Source organism: Lepisosteus platostomus, chromosome 16 (genome assembly GCF_059453375.1).
Source record: "Lepisosteus platostomus isolate fLepPlt1 chromosome 16, fLepPlt1.hap1, whole genome shotgun sequence".
NCBI lineage: Eukaryota > Metazoa > Chordata > Actinopteri > Semionotiformes > Lepisosteidae > Lepisosteus > Lepisosteus platostomus.
This window is the reverse complement of record NC_142626.1, coordinates 9,545,039-9,565,755: the sequence shown is the minus strand read 5'-3', so window position 1 is coordinate 9,565,755 and position 20,717 is coordinate 9,545,039. Positions and strand designations below refer to the sequence as shown.

The following is a 20,717-nucleotide window of genomic DNA, read 5'->3' as shown; positions in this document are numbered from 1 at the left end:
TTTTTCCAAAAAAAAGCACTACAGTCTGGTATTAAGCTCACGTGTCATTCTGTGAGCAGTGTGATTAAAAATACAGTTTGTAGGAATGATTTCTTGAGTTCTGGCATTGCTGCCTGGCAGCGCTGGGGCCCTGGATTCAATTCTCTGGGTGCTAACTGTGTGGAGTTTGCATGTTCTCCCTGTGTTTGGTGGGCTTCGTCCAGGTGCACTGGTCTCCTCCCACAGTCCAAAGACATGCTGGTAGAATTACTGTCTACTGAGGAAATTGACCCCACTGTGAGTGGGTGTGTTTGTCTGCCCTGCAATGGACTGGCTTCACATCCAGAGTGTATCTTGCCTTTTGCACCCTTTGCGATTAATTCAAGTAATGAAGCATCATATTGTATTCTGCATATATGTGTTACTTATGTTTTTCTTTCTCTTCCTGTATCTATGTTTTTTTTTGTATCTTTATTATTTCAAACACGACACTTCTCAGGTGCAGGAAAATAAAACCCCTTGGATATCAGAGATGGCACGTGTAATCAATATCTCTCTCCCCTGCCTCACAGTCAAAATGATTCAAAAGATAAATAATTTAATCACAGTTCTTTGAATACTGTAACTTTGTGAAAAGGTCTCTTTTAGTACTAAAATAAATATGTAAGTGCACCTGCAGTACTGTAGGTCTCAGCTGCAGCAGTGCAGTTGCTGTGCAGCCCTGCTGAGGGAGGTTTTTGTACGGCTGTGTAACACTGTGTGAACAGATTTTTACTGCTGATGTAGTGGTAACTCTGACAGTAATAATCTGCTGCATCTTCAGCCTGTACTCCTGTGATGGTCAGAGTGAAGTCAGTCCCAGATCCACTGCCACTGAAACGACTTGAGGTCCCAGAGTTTAGTTTATTTACTAGATAAATCAGAAGTCTAGGAGCTCCTTCAGATTTTTGATCGTACCAGGCCATGTATTCACCATCGCTGTCACTGTAAACTGGACTGCTGGTCTTACAGCTCACAGTGACTGTCTGTCCTTGGAGAACTGATCTCACTGATGGACTCTGAGTCACAGTAATCTGTCCACTGGACTCTGAAAGGAATAAGACAGAACAAGAAACTCTGAAAGTTATACTAGAATATTGTTCAAATATTTAGTACAATATTTATTTACATACAGTATATCTGTTACAAAATCGTTCTGCTGTGTATCATTCTTACCTTGGATGCAGAGAAAGAGAACAGAGATGAAAATGGTGATGAAAGTCATTGTTGCTGTGGGCTCTGTTGCCATGAAGGGCAGCTCTCAGTCATGGGGTGTTAAACTCACAGGGCTATAAACACTCCCAGAGCACTGAAGCATGTGCTGCCAATGCAAAGTGTTTCTTTTATGCAAATGTTTTCATTTGAATCAGGGACATATAAAGAAAATATTTTGTCTTTGAACAGAGTAAGATTAGCATTAAAACTTTCATGAACAAAAGATTTGATCCTGACAGGATTTATATAGAGAACATGATAAGCTAAAATCAGCTGAGGAGGTGAATATGAAAATTATGAGAATTTATGATTTTATTGCAATACATCAGAATCCTATTCTTATAAATATGTACAGTATGATGTCATTGTCTGTTAAGTTGCAATCGAAAGGCCAGTAAGAATAAATAAATACAAGAGTTACACCTCAAAGCAACTTATCCAGAGCCTGTAGATTCACTTTTGGCCACATCTGAGAGGGAAAGTATTTGATCAGTAGGAGAAGCAGGAAAGTGATTAGAAATGGCATTACGAAGCTATTCTGTGTCTGAGACAATATTCTAGTCTCTACAGATACAGTAACTAATGTGTATGCTAATTAATAATGAATTGAAAATGAATGGAAATTTCACTCTTTTTTGGCACAATGACTAGAAGCACAAATCCAGAGCCACACTGAAAAGGTCTGACAGGAACAGACTGAAAGTCCTTGAGTGTTCCAGTCCCAGTCAAGACCCAGACTTGAATCCCATAGAAAAGTGATGGAGAGGCTTTACAACTGAAGTTCATAATCAATCTCCAACAAACAAAGTGAGGACTAAAGCAGTTTTAACAGGAGGAATGAACTTAATTAAACCATCCTGTTGTTCAAATCTGAGGGAGATGTACTGTATCCAGGAATGTGACACAAACTTTATAGCACTAGGAGCTTTACAGTAATTGCCAGCAGTTACAGAAATTACTGTGAAATTTGCTTCCAACAACTACTTACTTAGGGGACTGAATATTGATGCTTCGGTAAAGTATGTACAGTATGTATCTTCAAAGTAAGTATCTTCATTAAAGGTTTTGTGAACATTCAACCACCTACACACATAACACTGTTCCTCTAAAATGAAAAGAAAAATAACTTGAAATCACTTGAAAACAAGCATTACACACATAACATTCAACAAAAGCTGATATGATTGACAGAAGGTGTAGTGATATTTGTAGTTAATACTATTCATTCTTATGTGAAAGTAAGAAAATTGAGGTGTACAGTACAGTATATACGGAAAACAGTCCATTCTAGTCCAGTCTAGTTATTTTCAGATGTTACAAAGTAATCATTTATTTCAGGCTTTAGCAACTGGAAATAACTTAATAACAAGACCAAGCTACATTCACCAGACTGAAAACTCACAAAAAGGTTTTATGATTCTTTGTTAGATTTGTGCTGTAAATTTGCAGTGATGGACTATATACTGTATTAAACACTGAATTGTCTGTACTTGTATTGTTGGTTCATATATTCTATTGACATATCGTATCTAAACAAAGGCCTTCTGAATGTGTGAAACTGGCTGATTTACAGAAAGACCTCATATCTTAAACATTAAGATATTAGAAACATATGCCAAGATGTCAGATAAAACAGGGTAAAGTTGTTTTGTATCTGAGAATAATAACTGCAGATACTGTAGGACTGGAGGATTTCTTATCAACAGACTGTTGTGATTGACTGTGTGTGGAGTGTAGGCTCAGGGTGATCTGAGATATTACAGAGGGTCACTGTGGGCACAGACAGCAGAAACAGTGAGAGACTGCATGAGACTTTAATAACCTAATTGTACTCTTCCAGATTCATGAACAGATTAATGTTCGTCAAAAACAACATTGGACAGCAAGTGTTGGGGCTTTCTTTCTGTTACAGAGTGTATAAACAATTAGTTTCAGATTATCAGAATTGAACTGAGTGTATATTGCATGTATTATATTTATTCTGCAAAGGCAGATGTTCATACAGTATTATATTTAAAAAGGAAAATTGTGTATCTTATACACTAGGTTTAAGTTATTCAAATATTTTAATTCGAGATATTCTAGGAATCCTTCTTCAGGTGCTTAGAAAGACATGAAACCACTAACACATAGGAGATAAGTACCAACGATGAGGGAACTGTATTGACAAGGGTGAGAACTGCAGGCTGTTCTGTTGGCTTTATCAATGTGTGATTGTACAGTGCAGGTAGCAGTGTTCTGTCTCCCTCTTGTGGCCACAGTTGAGAAATACAGACTTCATATAATGTGGTTCTATTTGACCAACAAATAAACACACAAGAATGAGAACCACCAAGAGTTTCAGTGTCTTCAGGCTCCTGCTTCGTCTGATTGAATCTGTTAGAATGACAGTGTCCTGTGCACAGTCAGTCCAACATGTTCATAATAAAGTAACTCTACTGCCTGAACAGCAGCTTTTTCTTTCTCTTCTTAGTGATGGAAGTAACCACTGGTTTTATTGGAAATGATGATAAACATTTAATATTGTTGAAAATATTAAAGATCTATAATTTTATTTGATATCAAGAATGAATAAAAATTAGATCTACATAGCTGTTAAATGTACAAATAATTCTTTATTTTTCATCTTTGGTTTTATTTAAAAACATACTATAGATACGTTTAGAAGTAATTTGGGTAAAAATACTGAATATAACATTCAGATAAAAGTTTAATACATTATGTTCAAACTTATTTGTGCTCAGTCCACTGTAGCAACTCTGCAGGGCTGAGGGAGGTGTTTGTACAGACGTGTATCACTGTGTGAGAGGGTAGCTCTGATATTGCTGACAGTAATAATCTCCTGCATCTTCAGCCTGGACTCTACTGATTGTCAGTGTAAAGGCTGTTCCAGACCCACTGCCAGTGAATTGATCAGGAACCCCAGTATAACGGTTTGTTGCACCATAAACCAGGAGCTGTGGAGCCTGACCAGGTTTCTGCAGGTACCAGCTGAGATAGCTGCTAATAGACTGACTGGCTGTACAGCTGATAGAGACAGAGCTTCCTGGGAGAACAGACTGAGCTGGAGACTGAGTCAGAACAATCTGCCCACTGGACTCTGGAGGTGAAATGGAAACAAAGAATGAATATCATTACTTGCTTGTCATAAACATTTGCTTATTAATTTGCCTTTGAAGCACTTTTACATTGAACTTCTTAAAATTTCACTTTAATGTTTCCACACAATAATGAAAGTTAAGACTGCTTTATTAAACACATTATGTGAGAAGCATTTTCTTTAATCCTCACCTTGAGCAAAGAGCCCCAGAGTCCCCAGCAGTAGAATCAGTAGCATCATTGTCCTGTGTGTGTCAGTGACTCTGAAAGGCCTGAACAGTGACTGATCCACACTATGAGTCTTAAAGTGTTTAGAGCAGTGAGGCGGTACAGGTATGCAAAGTTCCTTCCTGTATACAAATCCTGTCAAAGACAGTTAGATGAGATCTGAGCTGTGAAAACAGATGGAGCCTGTTAGGGTTTTGTGTCTGTTAATGTTTTGCTCTGTTCTATCCCTGTCAAAAATGTGTAACTAATGTCTAAGATGTTAAAAATCACAACTATCTAATGACAGCTTGATCCTTATATTGTATATTTAATAATAAAAATACATTGTCACAAATGTATACTTTAAGTTTAATTTCACATTTTATAACAAATTCTAGTATTTTAAAGATGTTTCAGTGGAGAACCAGTTGAGTAACAGTGAAAAGGCTGAATTCTTGTCAATGGCACCTCAGTGTGACCTTGGAATATTGTCCACCTGGATCACAGGGAGAAAATTCAAACTCCACAACAGATAGCACCCCAGGTCTGCTGTTGAACCCAGTGCCCCAACACTGTTATGCAGTCTATGTCCAGGCTGTGGTCAGTTAGTCTGTACCTTGTCAGTTTCTGAAGTCTCCTTGCTGTTTCAATCTGTCCACTGCATTTACTTTAGAAATTATTTAATCATCAATACATTTTTGTAAAGTATATACTGATACAGAAACATTTAAGTTTTGTTTGAATTTCCTTTGTTTTATCCTTTTTCCGTCTTGCAGTATAATGGCTTCATCCACATATTATCAATTTAGTTTACAAATATATTGATCATAACAGCCCTGATTAATAACCCTTTATACTGTGAAATCTAAAGAAAGTCATGGTTGATTAATATTTTTAAGCTTGTAATAGAAGCCTGGTGCTTTGTCTTTCTCTTCACCCTCAGCACCTGCAAGTAGTCCCAGCTTGCACCAGTGCAGTAACTGAGCAGTGCTGCTGAGGGAGGTTTTTGTATGGCTGTGTAACATTGTGTGAACAGAGATCTATTGTTAAGCCAGTGGTAACTCTGACAGTAATAGTCTGCTGCATCTTCAGCCTGGACTCCTGTGATGGTCAGAGTGAAGTCAGTCCCAGATCCACTGCCACTGAAACGCTCTGGGATTCCATTATCATGGTTAGTCGCAAAATAGATCAGGCGTTTAGGAGCTTCTCCAGCTTTATGTTGGTACCAGGCTAGCTGATGGTTATTAAATGCTGCGGGACTGGTCTTACATGTGATCGTAACTATGTCTCCTGTCTCAGCTGATATCACTGCTGGAATCTAAGTCACTGTAGCCTGTCCAGTGGACTCTGAAAATGACAAACAACACACAAGGGGGATAAAATTATAATTATAATTTAATTATACCTCTTGATTGGCCTGATCTCCACCTCTTGATTGGCCTCTCTTTCTGTCCCCTGCTCCCGCCTCTCACTCCTCCTCCCTCCCAGCCTTTGTTCTCCCGCTACTTTACCTTTGCCTACTGCCCTGTCTCTCTCACACCTGAAGAGGGCTCCACGGCCGAAACGTTGTGTTCTCTTTCTTCTTTTTTTCAGCATGGAATAAACCTATTACTTGTTCCTTTGCAGCCTACGCATGCTGACGCAGCTACCCACCTGAACTATAATTTATTATATAATTTATTATTATAATGGTTTACACCAAATTGTATTTTTGGTCTATATTTAGTAATGAGATAAGTATAATATTTCAATCCCATTCCTACCCCGAGCCCAGATGACTGTCCAGATGAAGATGGTGATGAAGGTCATTGTGGCTGTGGGTTCTGTTGCAATGAAGGGCAGCTCTCAGTCATGAAGTGTTAAACTCACAACACTATAAACACTCCCAGAACACTGAAGCATGTTCTGCCAGTGCAAATTGTCTCTTCTATACAAATTGTCTTCCTGGGTTCAGCAGTACTTTTAGCCAGTCAGTGCTGGAAACACAGGCTGGTGCTGTGTGTTGTGACAGAGCAAGATGAGCAGTTTAGCATGAACACTCCTAGGACAGCAGAACTAGACAGAGAGCAGCTTTAAAAGGATCCAAGGATGAGAAACAATCGCTGAGCCCTTATTGTACTCAACACAGGTGGACTGGAGTGTAGAGTGTCTAGTTAAAACAGCACTTGGCTCTGTGGATTCTGACGTAGCAGGATTACTGATGGCACTGACTTAGTACTTTGGGGCTATGAAATACAGGAAAGGTCTTAAGCCAACTTAAAGTTTCCACAGGCAGATTTGACTAAATATGCTGTTATATGTTTGTGTTCCAAAGAGACATACCTCAAAGTATTCAAGGAAAGGCTTAGGTTTTATTTTGGGGGCTGGAGAGAGAGACACTAAACACCTAATTTAATGTGTATGGGGAGTGTGCTCTCCAGTGGAATGACAGTCTTCTGTTCTTCTTGATAACTGTCAGTTGAAGGTTCAGGGGGAGATGCATGGCTCTGTCCTCTTCCTCAGTTATTCAGTTATCTCTCTATTTAAACCTCACTCAAATGCTCAGGGTGGTGAGTGGGGGGTGATTAAAGCTCACATCTCCGACCTCAGGTTCCAGCGCCACCTTGACCCCTTCTGGGGAGGATCATATAAGGAGAGTCAGAGGAGAACCCCATACACACTAGCTCAGAAGCTCCCCTGCTTTCCCACTGGTCTATCTTATCACTAATCCTCCTCCTCTCTCAGTCCCCTGAGGAATCAGCTCCCAGTTGTGAGGCTGTGACTCTTAGAGCAACTTTCTCCCACACAGAGGACGCTTCCTGTCCTGCTTCAGCTCTGTGCAGCACTCTGATCACCCAATTTAGCTAGGAGTTGAAATGAGCATTAATTCATTGGTTTGGGCCGGGGGGGAGGGGTACATGTTGAATCAGTAGCAGATTTGGTCTCATAAGCTTTGGGGATTAACATGACCTATTGACCTCTTCAACTTGAGCAGTAAGAGGAAGACTATCCTGGGTAAGGTTGACACGCATACACACATGATGTCCTTCAGCATGGTGAACAGCAAATATCTGGGCCTGTACTATTGGGATTTATCATTCTAAGGTAATAGAATTCAATTCAGAATTTCATTTTCTGATCTTGATTTAGAATAACACTACAGATGAATGTGTCTGTCTACTGATTTTTATTCTGAGATGTTAGTGACTTAATTGAGCTACAGTATCTCCACCTCTTTAAGAGCCTATATCAATGGAAAAGGTTTTCTTCAATTAAGGGTGTGTAAGTGAGCAATATATTCACACAAGATGGAGGCTGTTGTCCAAACTACATTCCCCAGAAGGCTGTGGGGAATGATCTGCCATCCTCAGTCACCTGAATGGTTGGTGTAGGACAACTGGACAATTTAGAAACCTGGATGTGAAGACTTCCAGTAATGGTCATTATATGCAATCTGGGGATAAAGATCAAATCCATTGTTTTTCAGGTTGCTTAAAAATGTAAGCTCCCTCTTTCTCTTTCTTTCTCTAACCTTGGTCCAATAAAATCAATAGTACCATAGGTCACCTGTACACTGGGAACACCTGTATGTGTTTAATGAATCGCACAAGTGAAAGAACTTCTGTCCTTGTGAAGTGAAACTATTGTTTCCAAAGTAATCTATAACTTAGAGTAACAACTACTAATCACAAATGAATGAGTCAAAGAAATTGATGCATATGTTTACAAAGAAAGTGGAATATGGTAATATTAATAGTTATATAAATATATTCTATTTAGATCCTTAAATTAATATCATTATTAATTTCCTTAGTTACGCAATTCCATATTATATTTCCTATTAAGTGGATTCTAAAAAGTAAGATTCTAAAAATTGCAGTTTTTTACTGCAATAACAACAGCAAGTACTCACAGAAAATGTTAAAACATTATAGCTTTTTATAAAATATATCAATTCAATATAGTCAGAACGAGCACTTTAAAACTTTTCCAAAATAACCACAATAAGTTAAAGAATATGATGCATAAAATGTTTATGAAGAAAGTGGAATACTGTTGTGTATTTTTTTTATTTTATTTTATTTATTTTTTTTTAAATTTTAGCTACCATTACCAGCCATATGCAGTATGTACAGTATAATATATTTATATCCCTAAAATTAATAAAGCACGGTGAGGAATGGAAGGGATGGAGAACAGGGGGCAGTGCCGACAGTGAATCTAGGTGCTAGGGGGGAACGCTAGCAAACAAGTCGAGAAAACAGTCCGATGTAGAATATCTGGGGCGCAGTCCAAAATCCCCAAACCAGGGAATCCATCCAAGACAGAACGATTGAAAACAGGAACATGGAACAAGGAGATTAAAATGATGAGGCCATGCGCTCTGAGCCCCGGACGCCGTTAGGAAGCCTATGCCTTCAAGCCGCGGACGTAGGGCAACTTGATGCTAGGCGGGCCTCCTAGCATCGGTCTTCCAACGCAGAGACCTGAGCTTCCAGAGCACCTGGTTTAAATAATACAGTGAATCCAGAGACAGGTGTCCTTGATAATGAAACAAAACACAAAAAGGGTCGGAGTGCCCTCTAGAGGAGGGATGATGATCGTGACTGTCAATCATCTTTAGCCAGAGAATCACATGCTGTGGTAAAGTGCAGTCCCTGTACCTCGTTACAGGATTTTAAAGCATGAAAGTGGGATAGAAAGTGTGCTAGGGTGGTAGGGAATCCCCAGGACCATTAATGACTACTTTCCCATCCCTCCACCGGTACCCTTATCTCAATGACAGACTCATTTCCCTCTAATCCTCTCTATTCAGTGAGGTTTCGACCTCACACCTCTCTTCACCTCTCTCAACTTCGTACCAGTTGAGTGTCCACTCTACCTCTCTCCTGCTCCCACATCCACTCCCGGCTTTTGTTTTCCTACGTTATATCAGCTGGTGACTTTCCTCACTTTCTCACATCTGAAGAAGGCTCCACAGCCAAAAGATGTCCCTTTTCTTCTCTTTTCACCATGAAATAAACCTTTACTTGTTCCTTTGCAGCCTATGGATGCTGACACAGCTACCTATTGTAACAGAAGCCGGTCCAGGCTCCTGTGAAGCGTAGTTCAGGACCCTATGCAGACGTTATAATCTAGAAGTAAGTGGAGAATGAGGCCAGGCGCTCCAAGCCCCAGACTCAGATGGTCAGGGTACCATGATGAAGCCGATGCTGTTGGGTCGCTCCAGTTTGTGACTGGGATGACTGGGGTCCTTGATAATGGCCATGGCCTTCTTAAGACATCTAGCTGAGTAGATATGCTGGACGTTTGGTAGCTCACAGCCGGTAATGAGCTGCGCTGACTTCACAACCCTCTGCAGTACTTTGTGATGCCGGGCGGAGCAGCTCCCATACCAGGCAGTGATGCAACCAGTCAGGATGCTCTCAATAGTGCACCTGTAGAAGTTGGCTGTTTTGACCACGGTGTTGGTGTGGTGGGTCCAGGTTAAGTCCTCTGAGATGTTAACTCCCAGGAACTTAAAACAGCTGACCCTCTCCACTGCAGTCCCATTGATATAGATAGGTGTGTGATCTCCTCCCTGGTGTTTCCTATAGTCCACAATCATCTCCTTAGTCTTACTGATGTTCAGAAAGAGGTTGTTCTCCTGGCACCATGCTACCAGGGTTTCAGCCTCCTGTGATAAACTGAAACAGGACAGGTGAGCAGGGTTTGAACAGAGGCATAGGAACAGGATGCAAGGAGCGTGAAGGAGTTTTCATCTTAGAAATAATGGCCAACAGTGCAACAGAAGAGACCCAGCAGCTTGAAAAAGGAATGGTATCTGAAGCAGGAGCTTCAGTGCTGTTGATGAAGCATCATTATGATGGACAATCATTAGTTGATGTATGTTTTTGTCTGATAATGGAAATGTTATCCTTAAAAAGTCAAGAAACTGTTGCACCTGTAATGTCCAGTGATTCTGTCAGTATCAATGTGTTTAGTCCTTTTCCTGTGTGATGGTTTCCTCCCCTGAATCAAAAGTCATCATACGCAGACAGTGAGGCAGGAAACAATTAACAAGAACTGAAGAACACACTGGTTGTCCAGATATAATGTAATTATCACACATTAAGGATGGGCATGTGGAGGAGTGAGGGGCTACTGGGTGAGTTTGGATCAGACCTTGGGCAGAGTGGGGCAGGAAAAGAAACAGTGAAATGCATACTGACAGTTCTCAAATGACACTAGCTTCCTCCTGATAACCAACTGGAACAACAGCTCCTGACAGAGACAGGGACAAACCCCCTTCATGGAGAACTGACCAACCAAACAGGGTGAAAAGACCTGAACCTGAACAGATGAGGTGCTCTATCTTCCTCTCACAAGCCCCTCGACACGAGATGGACAAAGGAAAACAGTGGTTATAGAATGCTGGTGAAATTTGGCAGGTGATTCTTAATATTAATGAGCTCCAAAGAAATGTGGACTGCTGAGAAATCCAGAACCTCCAGTGGCCACATGGTGGTGCTCATCTCAACATTGCACTTCTTAACTGTTGGAAATTTGGGAAAAAATGTTTTTAAATATTAAGGATTTAAGATGTGACTTATTAGTGTCATTTATAAAAAAAAACCTTTTCACATATCTATTTATTAAAATAATGTACATTCAATGTTGGAAAAGGGTTGTGAAATTGTTCTTAAATCTTCTTTCAAATGACACCCTTTAAAGACCATTCTATGTTGTTCAAATTTTTTTGTGTAGTCTGGTGAATTTGGTGAATTCTGCTTCACAATGACAGGAAGGATCAAAAGATCAAAATACATACATACCCATACAGTAAATACTTGAACTGTAAATACTGAAAACATAGTAACAGTGTAAAGAATAAAGAGGTTTTTAAATGATTTAGTGTCAAACTATAAATAGTACGGCTTCTTTTTTTTAACAGTGGAACTTTGAATGCAGCACAAATTAAGAAAAGAGACCCAACCCTGACAGAGTGCACCTGTTTTCCCAAATCAGGGATTTCCTGTCTGTGACAGGATTTGTATACAGGAAGGAGCTTTGCATACCTGTGCCGCCTAACTGCTCCAAACACTTTAAGACTCACAGTGTGGATCAGTCACTGTTCAGCCCTTTCAGAGTCACTGACACACACAGGACAATGATGCCACTGATTCTACTGCTGGGGACACTGGAGCTCTTCGCTCAAGGGGTGGATTAAAGATAATTCTTGCATTCTGGGATTAGGATTATTCTGATTATTGTTATGAAATAAAACGTATTGATAATGTAATGAAAATCATAGCAAATGTTTTTTTTTTCAGGTATAACAATACATAAATGTTTATAACAATCAATTATTAATTATCTCTAATTTGTAACTATTTAATTTCCAGAGTCCAATAAGCAGACTTTGACTCAGTCTGCACCTCAGTCTGTTTTCCCAGGAAGCTCTGTCTCTATCATCTGTACAACCAGCCAGTCTGTTAACAATAAGCTCAACTGGTACCTGCAGAAACCTGGTCAGGCTCCAGAGCTCCTGGTTCATGGTGCATCAAACCGTTGGTCTGGGATTCCCAATCAATTCACTGGCAGTGGGTCTGGAACAGCCTTTACACTGTCAATCACTGGAGTCCAGGCTGAAGATGCAGGAGATTATTACTGTCAGCAGGACTATAACTTCCCACAGTGATACTCGTCTGCACAAAAACCTACCTCAGTGTTACAGAAGGACTGAGGCTGAGAACAGCTGCAGAGCTGCTACAGGTGAACTGAACTGAGGATGTTTATTTAAATTATTAAGTAAGTTTCGTAAAGACATGTTCCTTAAATAACATTAACTCAACATTACCATGAAAGTATGAGTCATTAAATTGTTGGATTTTTACTGGAATGTAGAATTGTGTTTTATTTTCTATATGATACTGTACATGTGAGTTATGTATTCTTTCTCTTCTTTGTATCTCTTTTATTTCAAGCAGAGAGAGCACTAACATGATCTGTCTCCCCCTACTGGTCAGCATAAATAACTGCAGTCTGTGCTGTTTGTGTTTCTATTTAATACTAAACGTACCTGAAGTAAAAAACATCCATAGTTTCTGTATCTCCAAGCTACTACTTAATTGATTTGTCATTTTAATAGATCTAGTCTAGTCTCACATGTCATTTAGAAGCTAAACTTTATGTTTTAACAGTAGATTCTGAGTTCTGCCCTCAAAAATGGAGTTGATTGGATTGACTAACAATTAATATCATAGATAATAATAATTAGACATTTAGAAATGCTGGAAATGTATTGAAATGTTTTCTCTGATGGCATTTATTAACTAAAATGTCAATTCCCATAATTTGTTTTATTTGTATATTTTTAGTTTCATAGCTTTTATGACTTAAATATGTCTACAAATTATTTGTGTGTTTACTACACGCTATGTATTAATGTTGTTCAAATCCAGCTCTGTTCAGTGCTGTAGCAGATCTGCAGCTTTTCTCAGCCTCAGTCCTCTGTGGATCCTGTTGATGAGCTAGAGCAGCTCCTGTAGAGCTGAGGGAGGCTTTTGTACAGACGTGTATCACTGTGTGAACACATTACCACTGTTGGAACTCTGACAGTAATAATCTCCCGCATCTTCAGCCTGGACTCCTGTGGTGGTCAGAGTGAAGTCAGTCCCAGATCCGCTACCACTGAAATGACCTGGTATCCCAGACTGACGACATGTTGCTGCATAGATCAGGAGTTTAGGAGCTTCTCCAGCTTTCTGATGGTACCAAGCAAGACAGGGGCCAGTTGAGCTGCTGCTACTACAATAACAGCTATTCGGAGAACTACTGGTCTTACATCTCGCAGTGACTGTCTGTCCAGGGAGAACAGATGTCACTGATGGAGTTTGAGTCACAGTAACCTGTCCACTGGACTCTGAAACAAAATAAACAAACAAATGATTTAGTAGAAATACAATCTGATTATTTTAAAATGCCTGGAATGCCTAGTACAGATTTGTGCAATCACCTTGCAAACCTTTCAATCTAGTTTCTGGATGTAGACAATAATACAAAATAACTTTACATTGTAAATCTCCCTGTGTTATGTTACATTGCAATAATTTAATTTCTACTTACCATGAAAGCAGACAAGTGTCCAGATGAAGATGGTGATGAAAGTCATTCTTGCTGTGGGTTCTGTTGCCATGAAGGGCAACTCTCAGTCATTAGGTGTTAAACTCACAGGGCTATAAACACTCCCAGAGCATTGAAGCATGTGCTGCCAATGCAAAGTGTCTCTTCTATGCAAATTGTCTCCCTTGATAGAGCAGGACTTTTACCGAAGAAGAGCTGTAAACACAGTTCATGCACAAAGATCTGTGATGACATGTCTACTGGAATCTGGTCTTGCATTATTCTGAATGATTCTGTAAATACAAGGTTTTTGTATCTTTATCACAGGAGTATTCTAGGAGTCACTACAGCTAACAAACCTTGTTATCAGTTTTCCTCATTTTTTCCTGAAAATAGATTCCATTGTTTCTGATTAAATTAAGCATATGCCTATTACTTTTGTGTTTAGTTAAGACTCACTGTGTGGATCAGTCACTGTTCAGCCTTTTCAGAGTCACTGACACACACAGGACAATGATGCCACTGATTCTACTGCTGGGGACACTGGGGCTCTTTTCTCAAGGTAAGGATGGAAACAAAAACCAGTCTAGTATTTCATTTTAGTCTTACTGTCTTAATACTAACAGAAACCATAATCGCATTAGCTAAATAAAAAAAAGTAATATGAAATATATGGAAATGTAGCAAATGTGTTTTATTACGCAAACCAATACACACATATTTACGGCAAGAAAGCGTGAATTCATTATTTGTTACTATTTCTATTTCCAGTCCTGTTGCCAGATATTTCTGTTTAAATCTGTGTCTCAGTCTTGTCTCCCACTTACCAGTGATAGTTACAGCATCCTGGACTGGTATTTACAGAAAAATCCACAGCTTCTAGCTCTAGGAAAAACAAACCGTCAGTCTGGGGTTCCTGATTGATTCACTGGCAGTGGGTCTGGAACAGCCTTTACACTGAAAATCACTGGAGTCCAGACTGAAGCCCACTGGGTCTGTTAAGATGACAGTGAGATGGTACAAGAGCCTGGAGACACTGAAACTCTGGACTTTTTTCCTTCTGATGTTCAAACAGAACCATAACAAGCAGCGCCGACTGCAATTACAAGAGGCAAGAGGCACATACAGTAGATAATGTCATTAATATCAACATGTAACAATACATGAAGTCAATTAAACAGCCTTTATTTCTCAGAGAAGTCAACTCGGTTGGTGGCATTTATCTGCTCTTAGCCAATGATGTAAAAACTGCCTTCTGAGAAAATGAAGGATTGGTGTTTAAAAAATCATGGAACAAATGCTGTTTTTAATCATTTACTTTAAATATGTATTCATTTCCTAACCTCTCTTACACTTCTAATCCAATTAGTATTATTAATTAATACAGATGCAGCCATTCAAAGTGCGTGGTACAGACACGTACCGGAGGTAATTGGATACGGCCTCGCGCATCGTGACATGCATTGACGCAAAATACCGCGGTACATGATTGGTTGACCGACAGGGGCACTCGTTGGTCGGTTGTAGAAAGATTTACATTAAATGTCATTACTGTGCCCGTTTTAGTATTGAATATTTATATGGAATTTTACCACTGAAGGGAAATCTTAGAAATCTTAGTAGCTGAGCATAAAAAGAATAGGAGCATACTGTAACGCATGTGAAGGCCATAAACGATATTAATTTTGGAACATAAACATACAGTATATGGCTGGTCTCGGTACTTTAAATAAAAAATACACACCAGTATTCCATTTTAAGTCTTTAAGTAATGTGATACGGTAGTCAACAAGCATACTTTTAGAATTTGATTAAAAGGGAATATAATATGGAATCGCGTATCTCAAGAAATTAATAACGATATAATTATATTCATGTACTGCAACACAAGAATTGTACATGCTGTACGATGTCTGTTGATAATGTTTTGTAGGGCTTTTTCAACACTTCTCATGTGACCTTGCTGGTGGCACTGTGGGTTAGGTTCCTCACTCCCATGTCACACACTGTGTGTTTGAATCCTGCTGGAGCCATAATTTTTTTTAACAAACATTTCTTTGAAAAAATAAAACTTTTCCCTGGGTCAGAGATTAAATAAAACCTCACTCGCACCAAACAAATGTATATTTCTAAATATCACAACATGATCAAATTTAAGTCATTTTAATAACAATGAATAGTCACCTATGCGTTACAATATAAACATTTATATTGATTTAAATCGCGTTTTGATTTAAATCGCGTTTTGATTTAAATCGCAAACGCGTGTTTAATTATATGCGTTTTTTGATTCACAATCAGACAAATGCAACATAAATTGATATCTTTGTCAGCATAGCTTTCTCCCCGTTTAGATGTATTTTTCTTGGGATCTTGGGATCAAACCTGGAAAGATTAGATTGTAATAGTTTTTATTTTTTAAATACATTTTAGAAAAGTGTAATCTATGCGAAAAAGTTGTACACCACCTGCTATAAAGATACATATTGTAATACTTTCGGGTTCGGATAGGACAGACACAAGAACTCAGACTTGCGGAGTTAAAGCAAGTTAAAGCCTTGATTTTATATATCACCTTTAAAAGTGGCATCTCAAAGCAAAGTAAATACCCAACACTGATTGAACCCATCTGTCATGCTAATAAAGCACCTTGAATTGAATTGAATTGAATTGAGGGAGAGGCGGGGGGGAGGGCAAGCGCGAGAGCACAGCCAGGACAGACAGGCAAATAAGATACACTCCACAGACTTTCACAACAGTGACATATCATAAAACGTTTGCACATATAGTTAAGTCATTACTTGTTTTTCAAAGTGCAATGAAATACAATATTGTTGTTGCTGTTATTGTTGTTTTTATCCTGTAAAGCGTTTTGAGAAGCCACCTTTAAAGGCCATATATAAAAGCGCTGATTCTAAACCTATTACTTGATTCTTATGGATGCCAGGTTCCGCCGAGGATTCAAAAATGTTTTTATTTTTTTTAATCGCGTATCTAAGGAAATAGCAGTATAACCTTGTTCATGCACAAACAGTGGCATGTTACATTATTAATTTGGGTGTCTCCTCTTGCCAGAAAGCTCTAAATTGCATTTTAAGTGCGGTTTTTGACTTTTTTTAAATTGCAACCCATAAATAAAGCTGATACTGTTTAGACTTTTAATTATTTTAAACTGTATTACAGCAGCACAATGCACAATGCACCGCAAATTGCAAAAATGCACTTGGAATCTGTCCAAGCCTTACTTTGTCAGGCATTTTCTTTTACTGTAATGGACATAAAAACTCCCTTGCTTTTAACAGAGCATTTCATAATTTCTAACTACGAAAATTATTTAAACTGCGACACTTATCATTCAACCAGAGCTCGAAATATCACAAGGATCTTCAAGAGCATTTGAAAGACTGTATTTAAAGTATACTAGTGACAAACTAGTATACTTTAGATCTTTTTTTCTGAACCGGGGAAAATCTGATCATGTTTCTCTATAACAATAATAAAAAACATTATTTTACATATCACCTTTATGTGATATCACCTTACGGACAGCACATACAAGGGTTAATTGCACAATAAACCGCGCAAAGAAATTTAAAATAGTCTTCTTTAGGTGTGAGGGTAGGAGTGGATCACAGCAGGCATAATCAGCAAATTCGGAAATCAAAGAACAGGACAGGTGAGACGTGTATCCAGAGAGCGAGTGATCAGAAAAAGGAACAGCTGTTACGCCCAACTTGCTAATGCATCAGACACATTTCCTGGCGTATTGTGTTTTAAATAAAATAGGAGTGTCTTTCCCTGGTATTAGCTCATCGGTATGGTGTAAGTTTTATCTGTACCATACCATACAGTACAGATGCAGCCATTCAAAATGGGTGAGGTATTTCACAGCATACCCCGGTGGGCGTGTCGCAGTATCACGCGGTATCATGCAGTTAACGTGGTGTCACGTGGTTAACTATCCGGCGTCGCCTTGTAAAACCACCAGGGGGAGCTTAACCTCTCATGTACAGCATTTGAGCCTTTAATTTTGAACTATGTATTACAGCATGTTAATCATCAGTCATTAAAATGTTGGTATATTTTATGAAAGCAAGATTGCTCAGTTGGACAAAAGTACACAACCTATCAGAAATATTTATGCATCACAGCCTTTACTGAAGATATTACTAATAGTATTAAAATGGATGACTTTGGACAAGCTGTATACTCAAAGTATGATTTCTTTAGCACATTTGTACAAGCACTTGGAATCTGTCCAAGCCATACTTTGTCAGGCATTTTGTTTTACTTCAACGGGCATAAAAACGTCCTTGCTTTTAACAGGGCGTTTCATAATTTCTAACTACGAAAATTATTTAAAATGTGACACTTATCATTCAACTAGAGCTTAAAATATCACAAGGATCCTCAAGAGCACAGCAAAGAGTGTATTAAAAGACACTTGTATTTATCAACGCTTTCTTTTCCGTATACCAGATTTTATGGAACCACTTCAGAGGGGTGTCAGCCAGTCAGATTCCAGGAATCGGCACTTTAAAGGAAAAATACACACCGGTATTCCATTTCTCCCTAACGATTTTAAGCATCGAAGTATTTAACTAGCATGTGAAATAGCATGTGAAAAAGTGGTAGTTTTAAGCTTTTCTGCTAATATAATATGGAATCGCGTATCTAAAGAATTTAATAACGGTATTCGTGTGCTGCGACAGGGCTGTGTAGGGCTGTTTCGCCTGCCTGTTCATGCAAGCTGTCTTGTAGCCGACTGGTCTAGGTGCGTGACTACCAGTTAGCAGGTTGTGTGTTTGAATCCAGCTGGTGCTGGACTTTTCTTTTAACAAACATTTCTTCGAAAAAATAGAATAGCGATATTATGGACAATCAATTGACTTTTATATTTCAAAATATCGCAACATGATCGATATTTGCGATATTTTGAACATATCTTCCCTTCTGACAGCGGTTCCTGCTTCTATTGTATGTGTGTGTGCAACAGAGTAAATTTTTATAGAGAAATGGAGGCTGGACAGTATGCGTTACAATATAAACATTTATATTGATTTAAATCGTGTTCTGATTTAAATCGCAAACGCGTGTTTAATTATATGTGTTTTTTAATCATAATCAGGCTAATGCAACATAAATTGATACAGTATCTTTGTCTTCTAAGTATCTTAATAAACTTTCAGCATAGCTTTCTACCCGTCAAGATTTATATTTCTTGTGATTTTGGGATCAAACGTGGAAGGATTAGATTATAATCGTTTTTATTTGTCAAATACGTGATTGTATTTCTGAATGTTATGTGACACCTACAGTAGTTCACTGCTTTAAGTACATCGAATTAAGAAAGTTATGTGTGGCACTTTAGATCTTTTTTCTGAACCAGGGAAAATCTGATCATGTTTCTCTATAACAATAATAAAAAACTTTATTTTACATATCGCCTTTAAAAGTGGCATCTCAAAGCAATACAGTAGATCGAAAAACAGTTAAAAGGGACCAAATTAAATACCAGACAATCGCAAACGTGTTTTCAATAAAATTATTTTATTCATTCAGCAGTTTGTGAGAGGGACATCCAGCAGGGAGAGACACACACAACGGTTTTCATTGACAACATTGTTTTTTTTCAATTCCTCTTGTCTAACAGGAATGTTTTGTTTGTGGACAGACTGTTAGACAAGAGGAAAAGACCGCCTCCTCCTACGAAGCATTAATCGCGTATCTAAGGAAAATTGCAGTATACCTTTGTTCATGCACATCATTATACAGTACAGTATCTCAATTTGTATTTCGATAAAAAAATCGTTTGCCCAGCCACTACTGTTGTTATTGTTTTTATCCTGTAAAGCGTTTCCTTTTTCTGCGTTTTCCATTTCCTTTTTCTGATCACTCGCTTTCTGGATACACATCTCACCTGTCCTGTTCTTTGTTTTCCTGGTTTGCTGATTATGCCTGCTGCGGTCCACTCCTACCCTCACACCTAAAGAATACTATTTTAAATTTCTTGGCGCAGTTCATTAACCCTTGTATGTGCTGTCCGCGCCCAAAATGCAATTAAAAAAAAGTCAAAAACCGCGCTCAAAATGCAATTTAGAGCTTAATAAGATACACTCCACAGGCAAAATTAAAGACGATTAAAATCTGTAATCTTTCCACTTGTACTGTGAGTCATCGGACAGTTTCTGCTTTGTGTAAGGATGGTGAGAAAGCTGTGCTCAATGTATTTAAGGGACTTAAAAGTAAAAGGAGATGCTTCATATTGCTTGACTAATTTTAAAAACCAAGTTATAAATGCAGACGCTCCCTCGGTGCCGCGACGGGTGTAAATATCAAAGTATACATTCCCAACAAGAATTATACCCATCTGTCATGCAAATAAAACACCTTGAATTGAATTGAAATGAGGGAGAGAGGGGGGTAGTGGGACAGAGATACTGTAGACAGACTCAAGGCAAATAAGATACTTATGGGTACGCAGGCATTCACGACAGCAACATACGAAACGTTTGCACGTACTGTATAGTTAAGTTATTACTTGGTTTTCAACGAAATACAATATTGTTGTTGCTGCTGTTCTGGTTGTTTTTATCCCGTAAAGCGTTTTGAGAAGCCACCTTTAAAGGCGATATATACTGTAAAACCGCTGATTCTTATGGAATATGTTCCGCAGGAGATTCAAATTTTTATTTATTTATTTTTTAATCGCGTATCTTAGGAAATCTCAGTATAACTTTGTTCATGAACAGTGGCATGTTACATTATCATTCGTTTTTTTAACAAGGCTCGCCAGCTAATGTGAATCGAAACCTGTCTTGCTAGCTTTTAAAGTCGTGCATGTGTAAACTGTACTAGAGGGCATGCAAGTTACTCTGCCCCTTTCAGCTGCAGGGAGTCCCTCTGCTGCAACACACAGCAGACAGAACGGGAGACTATTGCCTTTCATATCGACACCAGTGAAGTAAAAGGGGTGTCTAAAATGGTGATTTCAGACAACATTTTAATTACTTTATTTTGTTTACTTTTAACATTTCTGTAATTTACAGTAGATGTCACAATAGAAGCCCGAAGCCTATTGTACTCAGTCTAGC

General features: G+C 38.7%; 1 long non-coding RNA gene and 1 gene segment (V, D, J or C); both read right to left on the bottom strand.

Annotated features, from left to right (window-relative positions):
* Nucleotides 1–3,828: 3,828 nt before the first annotated feature.
* LOC148646832 (uncharacterized) lies at nucleotides 3,829–4,675 on the bottom strand. Its single transcript, XR_015927663.1, has 2 exons — nucleotides 4,525–4,675; nucleotides 3,829–4,333 (listed from the first exon to the last, which is right to left on the bottom strand). It is a non-coding gene; the product is annotated as an uncharacterized LOC148646832 (long non-coding RNA).
* Nucleotides 4,676–5,008: 333 nt separating this feature from the next.
* Nucleotides 5,009–13,697, bottom strand: LOC148646831 (Ig kappa chain V region K29-213-like). The segment is given in 4 exon segments: nucleotides 5,009–5,035; nucleotides 5,477–5,833; nucleotides 13,359–13,423; nucleotides 13,627–13,697. Coding segments are annotated over 4 exon segments (519 nt in total).
* Nucleotides 13,698–20,717: the final 7,020 nt, after the last annotated feature.